At 33.3% G+C, this 10,830-nt stretch overlaps 1 protein-coding gene across 1 annotated transcript; it reads left to right on the top strand.

Moving 5' to 3' along the window:
• The first annotated feature begins 2,067 nt into the window (after window positions 1-2,067).
• On the top strand, window positions 2,068-10,297 carry LOC142613661 (phosphatidylinositol/phosphatidylcholine transfer protein SFH8-like). The gene is made up of 14 exons (XM_075786112.1): window positions 2,068-2,467; window positions 2,936-3,242; window positions 4,044-4,143; window positions 4,272-4,538; window positions 4,642-4,719; window positions 4,830-4,931; window positions 5,045-5,094; window positions 5,210-5,309; window positions 5,438-5,533; window positions 5,621-5,734; window positions 6,856-6,988; window positions 8,133-8,536; window positions 9,167-9,241; window positions 9,932-10,297. Exons 1-14 carry the CDS (start codon window positions 2,434-2,436, stop codon window positions 9,953-9,955), a joined length of 1,884 nt encoding a protein of 627 aa, XP_075642227.1. The 5' UTR covers window positions 2,068-2,433; the 3' UTR covers window positions 9,956-10,297.
• The last annotated feature ends 533 nt before the right edge of the window (window positions 10,298-10,830 follow it).

Genomic DNA, 10,830 nt, shown 5'->3' with positions numbered 1-10,830 from the left:
ATATTAGCCCATTAATCACCACAATTAAAAAGAACAAAATAGTCTCTCTCCTTTTCAATGTGAGATTAAACATTTTCACTAACTCCTCATCTTTCACATTCACTCCCACATCTTTACATTTATTTTATCACATTTATTCATTTTAATTATTTAATATTAAAATACTCCAACATATACTCCTCCTTGGATCCCCTTCTTGGATAAACTTGATCAGATATCACTTCTTTACCTATTAGTATTGCCTCGTGGGTTGATATTTCCACATCCTTGGACCATTTAATGTCCTCGGTTGGGCCTTTAGCCCAACGAACATTCCTGGGCCAACCAAACACATATTCTTGAGCCCATTGACCCTACATTTTATATTGATCAAATATAATTTTCTTTTGACTCATTTTTTCTAATACTATCAAATATTAAAAAACACTGAAAACTATTTTTATACAAAGTTTTTTTTATCGAAAGAGACAATGTTGCACATTCCAATCAACAAACTATTTTAGAATAGAATTAATTCTATCTAAAAAATCTAATTAGACTAGCACTAATCTTATGAAACTAGTGGTTTTTTTAAAAAATTATTAATGATGAAATCATGACTGGATTTGGAGGTTGGTGCAGGGGAAAGGACAAGATTACCCACTTATTATGTAGTCCACAAACAAATGCAGTAATGAAGCTTTCCATATTACGGCCCCCCCCCCCCCCCCCCCCAAAATAAAAAAGAGTGAAAGAGATTAGGCAATGTATGGTGTGCAATAGATATCTCATATCTGACACTTTACTTGTCATTAAATGGTCAACTGGTGATATAATTATAATCCATAAATTAGGCATGCCACATTCTGAATATTCAATTGGCCGTTTTAATTCATTTAAGAAAAATTAATGAGTACATTTTGGCTGACGAGCAAAATGCATTTAATCTGAGAATGGAAGCGGCTCTACTTTTTTTATTTTTATCCTCGAAATTTTATTTTTTTATTCAAAAAATTACTCATTCTTTAATGTCATCATTATCAAAACGTCAAATGTTTTCTTGAATTTTATATCAAACTAGCATGTAACCCATACAAAAACATATGAATGTATTTAAAATTAAAAACATAATTTTTATTATAAAAATATAAATAATTATTCATATTATTAAAAATAAATGTAACACATGCATATGTACATATGCATGTGTTACATTTTTTTTAAAATTTTAAATGTAACACATGCATATGTACATATGCATGTAATTATGTTTAATTTTAAATCTATGTATACATGTATAGATACATTTAAAATTAAACATAATTTTTATCATAAAAATATAAATAATTAGTCAAATTATTATTTTAAAGTAAATGTAATTAGTCACATATTAAAATTTTTGACTAAATTTAATACTAATTATGATCATTTTTTTCTAATTTTTAATAAGATAGAACATGTGGTGATCTTTATTGTGCAATAATTTTTATTGTGTAGAGATCCTTTTGTTTTGATATTCAAAATTTGTTAGCTTCTTATTATAATTTTTAAGTTTCTTGAATTCCTAGGCTTGCTAATTTTGTTGCGCACACCTTAGCTAAATAGTCTCTTAATTGTAAAATTTTTGGTTCTTTTGTGTTAGGTAGTTATCCTTCTTGTTTCAATGATGTTATCATGAAGAAAGCATTTTTTATTGTGTAATTGTTGTTTAATAAAGTCTTGATTCATAAAAAATTTATAAAAAAAAAATCCCATGAATTATTTATAAAAAATAAAAACATATTTTAAAAAATGGTATCATTCTTTCTTGCAACATTGCCAAAAAGGATAAACCTAATAATGCCACCGTGCAATAACATAATAATTAATACACAAGTCAAAAGAGCATCTCTTTTTTTTTTTAATTTAAAAAAAAAAGAAAAGAAAAAGAAAAAGTAAAAAAGAGAGCAACGATCTTTTCTTTTTTTACTAACCACCGACGACAAATTCCCGCCAAGCTTACTTAAGCAATCACGCTACGCGCAATTTTGCCACGTGGCACCTCTCCCAAACCAAACTATAAAATCCCGCTTCAGTTAAAACCGGCGCGTATATAGCGTATTACTTTTACTTCTTCTACTCTCTTCGTAGTAGTTCAACCTTAACCGTGTGTCAACGTCTCGTTTTCTTCGTCCTAGTATTTACTTACAAATTCCATTTCGTTAATATTAGAATCTCTCTCTCTCTTGTCTATGTTTCCTTGTCATTAGTTCGAACTTCGAATTCAACTACACGCACAAGAATTTTCCCCCAACACACAAGAAACCTTACTAAACACGTCGTCGTATTCTTTTGCTCCGACCAGCAACCGATTCAATTTTCATCAAAACAAACATGCTCTCTGGATTTTGACTTCGATTTCTTTTTTTCTTTTTTTAATTTTTTTTTTGATCCGATAAACGTTGTGAATTCAACATGTCGGGTCCACTAGATCGCTTCGCAAGGCCTTGTGAGTATTCATATTCATGTTTATATCTCTTTTCCTCAAAAATTCTTGTTTTGATTTTTTGTCTATTTTTATTCGGATTTGTTCATTTGCTTCTTGAATTCTCTTTGATTATTTGTAATTAACTAGTTTTTGTTGATTCTTGGATTTTCAATTCACAAATTTTTTTTGTTGTTGAATATTCTTTAATTAACTAGTTTTTTATTTTTTGTGGCTCAGAATAGTCAATATAGATGCTCGAATCGTTTTAAATTTGATTTCAATTAGAACTCTGTCTAGCCTTTTTTCTTGACCATATCTTGGTGACATATCAATTTTCAACTGTCTTATTGATAACAAGAATCTTTAGTTTACTTATCAAAAAATGAATTCAAAACCTACAACAATTAGGATTTTGCAATGAATTTCATATTAGTCAGCCTATTTTAGGGATTGATTAAAGAATTTTTTATTTTTTAAATGTTTGTTTAGGCTTTGAGGGGCTTTCTGGGGGCCATGACGAAAGAAAAGAACGGAAATCCGATTTTGAAAACTCGGAGGATGACAAGAGGACTAGAATTGCGAGTCTAAAGAAGAAAGCAATCAATGCATCCAGCAAATTCAGACACTCTCTTAAGAAGAAGAGGAGCCGGAAGAAGAGTGCCAGCCTGATTAATTCTGTGTCGATTGAGGATGTTCGGGACGCTGGGGAGCTGCAGGCTGTAGATGCATTTCGACAGGCACTTATCTCGGAGGAATTGCTTCCTCCGAGACACGATGATTACCACATGTTGTTGAGGTGATCTCTCTCTCTTTTTATATAAATTCTGTTTCTGTACTTGTTTCTGCTTCGAGTTTTAGTAAGGACTGCATTATGGGACTTGCTGGGTTCACCATTAGAATATCCCCTTGTTTAAGTTTGTTGATAGGCCATTTATAGAATCCTGCCACTTGATTTGTTGCACAACATAATGTTGGCCTTTTGTGATGCCCCAGATTGTCTAGATTGAATAGAATGTGGGTTGTGTGGGTGTGTACTACGTTCCACATCAAGCGTGTACTAGGTCAAACTAGGCTATATAAATGATTATGAGGAACTCTAATTGCAACTTGACTAGTTCTTCTGAAGAATTGTGCAGTTGTGGTTAGTGCTTTCCTCTAGCTTTCTCAATTAGGCTGTATTTGTTGGGAATGACATTATCTTGCTGTGGCCTTCATCAGTTCTCTGCCTTCTAGTCAAAGTATAAATTGGTGTTTAATCATGTCTTGTCCTTTTATCTTCAAATTACTATATTATATATTTAAAGACTTTCAATAATTTTCTCTGCATGCAGTCACATGTAACTCAATATGTAACCTGAACTACTAGGCATTGGTGTTTGATCATGGCCTGTCTTTTTCTTTGAATTTCTATATACTCTGTATATCATATCAAGTTCTTTTTTTTTTTTTTTAATTGATGATAGTCTTGTTCATATTGGTGTTTGTTCTTTTAACTAATTTATATATATATATTTGTCCTCATGAAAGACAAGATATAGCAGGTTCAGCTTATACCATACATCTGTACAGTTTTCATTGTTGGGCTATATGGTTTCAGATTCTTGAAAGCAAGGAAGTTTGACAATGAGAAAGCAAAGCAAATGTGGGCTAACATGATTCAATGGAGGAAAGGCTTTGGTACGGACACAATTTTGGAGGTAAATGCTGTTCCTACATTTTGAGGCAATGTTTGTGGGTTGTGACCCTCTCTTTGGGTTTTGCAGTAAATGCTGAAATATTTCTGCTTTGACATGATGTTTTTTTTTTTTTGCTTTTTTTCCTTCAGGATTTTGAGTTTACTGAGTTAAATGAAGTTTTACAACACTACCCTCAGGGTTATCACGGTGTAGATAAGGAGGGAAGACCCTTATACATTGAGAGATTGGGAAAAATTGATCCTAACAAGCTTATGCAAGTGACTACTTTGGAACGGTATTTGAAATACCATGTGCAGGGTTTTGAACGAAGTTTTATAATCAAGTTTCCAGCTTGCTCGATAGCTGCAAAGAGACACATTGATTCAAGTACAACAATATTAGATGTTCAAGGCGTTGTATGTTTGTTATTTTATTTTAGTATCTATAGTTTTCTTGGCACCATATTTGGTTTTGCATGGTGACATTCCTGTCTTATTTGTATGACTTATTACATTTCAGGGTTTTAAAAACCTAACCAAGACTGCTCGAGAACTCATCATGCGGCTGCAGAAGATTGATAATGACAACTATCCTGAAGTATGTCGTATTGGTTTTTACTACCCTTAAATTAGCTTCTGATATTAAGGAGATCTGTAGTAATATACATTCATGCCTTTTGTTCTAACATGTAAACCACATCTCTGCAGACACTTTACCGGATGTTTATAATTAATGCTGGCCCTGGTTTTAAGCTTCTATGGAATACGGTGAAAACTTTTCTTGATCCCAGAACAACTACAAAGATTCATGTATGTTCAAGGATGTGTTAAATTTTTGCCTTTTTATATCCAATGAAACATTTACTTTTTAAAGTGGTCAGAAATTACCTACAGGATTAACCAAGATTAGAATTTTCTCTCAGGTTCTTGGGAACAAGTACCAGAGCAAATTACTTGAAATAATTGATTCAAGGTAATTGGATTTGGCTTTGAGGTTGTGGATATGCTGGTTCTTTTTTATTTTATAATTTATATTACACATTTTTGTCACCATGACTAAAAGTTTATATATAATGGGTCTTGTACAGTGAATTGCCAGATTTTCTGGGTGGTAGCTGTACCTGTGCTGATCAGGGAGGTTGCATGAGGTCAGATAAAGGGCCATGGCAAGATCCAGACATATTAAAGGTCTAGTGCTTACCTTGATATTGTTTATGTGTTCTGTTATTTAGCTTTTGTTTCACTACTTTTCTTATTTATCTCCTTGGCAACTGTACTTCACATATGGCTCAAACAAAATGATTGTATGTGTGTAGATGGTTCTTAATGGTGAAGCCAACTGTTCTAGACAAATAACAGTTTCAACCAATGAGGGAGGGGTAATTGCTAGTGACAAGCCACATTATCCAATGGTATGGTCTGCACTGTGGAAGCTGAGCTTTATGATTACAATCAGAATTCAAATCTCTAATGTTGTTTTTATCATGTTGTTGATTCAGATAAGATATAGTGACACGTCTACTGCAGATTCAGGATCTGAAGTGGAAGAAATTACTTCTCCCAAAGCAAATAGGAGTAATTTACAACCAAGGTTGACTCCTGTCCGTGAAGAAGTAAGTTTTTGTAATTGATAATCATGTTTTATTTAAGAATGATTAGTCTGAGACACATCCTGATTAGCAAATCCAGCTTTACTTGCAAGTTTTCTTAAATATGTTAGATGTTCCCAATAAAAAAGGCTTCTAGCAAGTTTGCCTCAGATTGTAAACTTGGTTATCATTCACCTTAGGTGAGAAGAGCCTTACCATCAATACAACAAGGAATTTCCTATGTAGACCGTTCTTGCATCCTTTTGGACACACAGATTAATATGCTTCTTTGCAGATATTAACATGGTCATAGATAGATCACAGAAAAGACTTTTTTATATGTCTTTGCCTTTGTAAATAATACCGTTTTAAAAAGCATACATATCATCCTATTGTTTTGCCAGTTGGATTCTTAGGTAGCATGTTAATCATTTATTGTTGAGTTTTTTTATTTGATTGTACATTGGATAACAAATGGTGCTTTCATTCATATAGATATATATATATATATATATATAAATTTTAAATTAGAGGGACTTGTGTATATATTTTAAATTAAAAGAACTTATTTATTTACACACACTAATATATCTGTGGGTAACAGTAAGGAATACTTTCAAATAAATTGGAGAAATCTGTATTGGCAAAGTTACTCATTGTATGACTGATTATTATTTATTTCCTAATCTAACCGGGTTATGATGTGTTGTGATGACTAAGACTAATACTTGACACACACTTTTATAAGCATTGACATTCTAAAAGCTATTAGTACTCATGTATGCTTTGTTAATTGCATTGAATTAATAGTCGATACTGGCCAACTCAAAAATCTGAGTCTCATGCATGCTTTGTTAATTGCATTGAATTAATAGTAGATACTGGCTAACTCAAAATTTCTGAGTCTATACTGATTTAAAAATAAATAAAAATAAAAACCAGAGATCTATGATAGCATGATACATGAGTATAGCTTTGGGTGTTTCAGTCCTAACACTCAAACAAAAGGGGAAAATAAATGAATTGCTAAAGTAAAATTACAAAATCAACGCTTATTTCATTGGCATCTTTATGCGGGAAATTCCTTTAAACGTTATTACGAGGTCATCAAACTTCAGAGTTGATATGCTTTGATGTTTATTTAGGCTAGGGTCGCTGGTAAGGGGAGTATTGCTGGTGGCTTCTTGGAGTATGATGAATACGTTCCCATGATTGACAAGGCTGTGGATGTGGGATGTGAGCAACGAGTCTTGCGTGGAGAGCCATATGCTTCCAGAGGTCAGAATCTAATTGCTCCTTCTTGAACCTTTTTTTGTATAGCCTGGTCTTCATATGCAGCATTGGGGGGGGGGGGGGTGGGTGGAATGGCTCGCGGAAAGGTTTGGAAAATAAGTATATACAGTTTAGTGTGGTAAGAGGCTTTCAAAGAGTGTACTTGTGTAGGATCCTATCCGAATTAAAAATATTTTACAAATTACCTATAAAAAATTACACCAACCTCCCTTGAGGTTTCACAAAATGACACTCCTTCTCCCCCCTCCTCTTCCCTCCCCCCCCCCCCCCCCCACCCCCATCTTCCTCCTCCCAAACATTTCAAGAAATGACATTCTCCCCTTGAGATTTAACAAAATACAATAGACAAGTCCATCCCTTCTCACATTGTTACTTTTCTAACTGAATATTCTATTTGGGAGTGTCAATGTGAGAGGTGATAGACTTATCCGTTGAATTTATAAAACCATAAGGGTGGGAGTGTCATTTCTCGAAACTTTTGTGGAGTGTCATTTCATGAAACCTCAAGGGAAATTGGTATAATTTACCCTATTTCTTTTTAAAGAGTACAACTATTTTTATGGGGTCCAAAATCAATCACTTTCATTCTGCTAAAGACACCATCCTATCATCATGAAGCTATTATACCTATTACCATATTGATTCATCATTGATATAATTACTATGTCCAATTTATTATTTAGGTGGAAAAGAACAAAGTATTTAAGCATTGGTTGTATTGCTCGTCTCTACTTTAAGACTTATGTGATGAGATACATCATACAAGTGCTTCAATTCAAGCTCTTTGCTAAATTATCAAAAGTACTTTTTCCCCTTTTTTTTTCTATTTTATTTTGTATCAAACTTTGGTTTGAATTTGTATGTTTGATTATGTTTGTTATAATTTTGTGGTATCATAAATAGTTATACATGAATGCAAAAAAAATAAAAACATATTTGATCATCATAATTTTAGTTTCTTCTCCCCTCCCCACCCCTTCCTCCCAATAAAAGAAGAAAATTATTGGCTTTTGGCACTGTTCACATGCTATCATTATATTTTCTAATCTACGTTATATATTTCATGCTACTGAATAATCTTGGAGAGAAACAAGGAATTCCTGTCATCACCTATTGAATACAATTGCAGGGACACTCTCTCTGCCAAGTATGGAAAAGAGCCCAGAAGGAATTTTCACTCGCTTCTGGGCTGCACTGGTGGCCTTCTTTGTTACCCTCTTTACTCTAGTACATTCAAAGGCATTTCAGGTGACTAGGAAACTTCCTGACACTGTGCCTGATAATTCCTGCAACATTCCTGATCTGACTGTTCAATCAAATCCCAAGGAGGATTACCGCCCCCCTTCACCTGCTCCAGGGTTTACAGAGGTAGACCTCCTCTCATCTGCTTTGAAAAAGTTGGGTGAGCTTGAGGAGAAAGTAGACATGCTACAGGCAAAGCCATTTGAGATGCCTTATGAGAAAGCAGAGTTGTTGAATGCCGCTGTTTGTCGTGTGGATGCATTGGAAGCAGAGCTAATTGCAACAAAAAAGGTGACTACCTTGTTTGATAATTTCAAGCCAACCTAGTGACGGTAGTATTGTGATATGGTGATTTGTGGTATACATGTATATTTTTTTTTAAAGAACTAGCGGCGTATTAAAATCATAATATGATGACTTGATGTGGAGCTATAACTTCTGTTACTTGTGAGTCTAAATACTGGCTTGTATGTGAATAAATAGTATGATTTGTTTGTTCACGTTCTTTACTTTGAAAGTCTTACACTGTGCTCCATAGCTCACAATACTTGCCACTGCTCTGAGTCTGTATTTCCAATCTCTAGGGCAATAGATATCTGAATATGAAACTGAATTAGACTAGTTTAGATTGAAGTGTTTATTTCTGTAACAATTGTCTATGCTGACAAGTAATTACATGTAGCAGATTGCTACTTGAGTTAAACAGTTAAAGCTTTAGAACTGGCTATCTGCTGACATTTACACAACATCCTTGGATCTGCTAGCCAATTTTTTACTTGGTCTCATGTTTCAAATATTTGGCATCGGCCTATATTAGCAATGAGTACAAGTTTAATATGCGTGGTTCATCTTTGTTCTCATTTTGTACAATTTCAGTTACTGCCTATTAGTTAGTGATCTTATATGCTTCTTCCTGAGCAGGCTTTGCACGAAGCTTTAATGAGGCAGGAAGAACTTCTAGCATACATAGACAGACAGGAAGAAGCCAAGTTAGGGGTAAGTTTTAAGATTTTGTTTCTATCTACACTAGAAATCTTTCTTCACACTGCTTGTAGCAGGGACGGAGCCAGGACTTGGAGTTAGGGGGGGCGACTTTGTTGCTAGCTGTGTGCGGTGGCTCCGACCCTTGAGTCTATTTTTTTACTACTAAGGATTTTTGTTAAAAATTTTTTAAATGGCCAAGTAGTTTGTTCTGGGTAAAATATATTGATTGGACTTAATTTTTTTAGTTTTATTATATTGGTAATTTTTGTTGTTGAGCTAATTTTTTTGAGTTTTTATATTTTTTTTTAGATTTAATCTATTAATTTTTTATGTCCTTTAAAAGGTGAAAAATGCTAAAACTACAAAATTTTTACAAATTGCTAATGTGATAAGTGGTTATTGATATATAAAAAGTTATGCAAGTGTACAAACTAATAAGAATTTGCTACCTTAATAGTTTGTATAAACATTGTAAAAATGTTTTTGGTTGTAAGATTACTCTCAAAAGAATTAATGGCATTATTAAGGGGGGCAAAGTGTAATTTTATTGAACAAAATTGTTAAACTTAGTACCTATTAATATAATAATATTTTTATAAAAAAAATTAGGGGGGGCCATTGCCCCCCCTAGTCCAATAACAGCTCCGCCCATGGCTTGTAGTCTTGTGCTAACTGATGATTGTGTTCGTGTTTGTCATGCAGAAAAAGAAATTTCTTTGCTGGTGAATAAGAGATTCGTGCAGTGTGGCGGTATGTTGGCACTTCTTGATTTGTATGCTTGTATATTCACACAATAGTTTGTCATCCAGAGTGATGTTTACATAAATAAAGAAGTTGTAATTAAAAATAGCTATCATCACCTTTTGAGCTCTTCTCGCATATGTTCAAGTTATGTTTCTGGTGTGCGTGTGTATGAACATATGCGTCAAGCAATCACTTTGATGGATCAAATCCTGAGTTTTGGTAACCTTATGTTGAGGAAAAAGAACTGGTTTGTGGCTTTAAATTAAGTAACTATATTGTAGCAGAATATACATAAAAGTTATTTGAATGAAGTCATTTCCTTTATCTTGTTTGTGATGGAGATCAAATCTTTAGCTTTCTTTACATTGTGAAGCGTCAGGATTCATGATTTTAATGAACCCTGACATGGGCGTGATTCAGCACAGACCCAGACCAAAAAAATCAGCAAGAAATTCAACTCTAAAACAAATTCGGAGGGAATTAAATGCTTGACAGGGTTGCCTTCCAAAATTCAATATCAACTCAATTTTGCTAAGGGATTTGTAACTCAACCAGCACTTTCTTGTGTTTCCAATGAAAATATCCAAGTTTCAATTCCCCCTTCCATTATTATAACTATCAAATTATCAAAAAAATATTAGTTCAATTTGTTTTTAAGAAAGACTTTGGAAATTTGGAAGAATATAAATTAAATTTACGTTACACCTTTTATGTTTGTTAACTCTAGTTCACTATTGCCATGAGTCTTTTATCACAATTGGTATTTTACGGTGTTTCTGACAAGGATTTCTAGAATTAAAAATCTTCATCTCTTAACATATATATATTTTGCATCACCATATCTCCTATAATTGTAT

This window comes from Castanea sativa, chromosome 1 (assembly GCF_040712315.1).
Source record: "Castanea sativa cultivar Marrone di Chiusa Pesio chromosome 1, ASM4071231v1".
In the NCBI taxonomy this organism is placed as follows: Eukaryota; Viridiplantae; Streptophyta; class Magnoliopsida; order Fagales; family Fagaceae; genus Castanea; species Castanea sativa.
The sequence above is the reverse complement of the archived record's forward strand: the minus strand, read 5'-3'. Positions and strand labels throughout refer to the sequence as shown.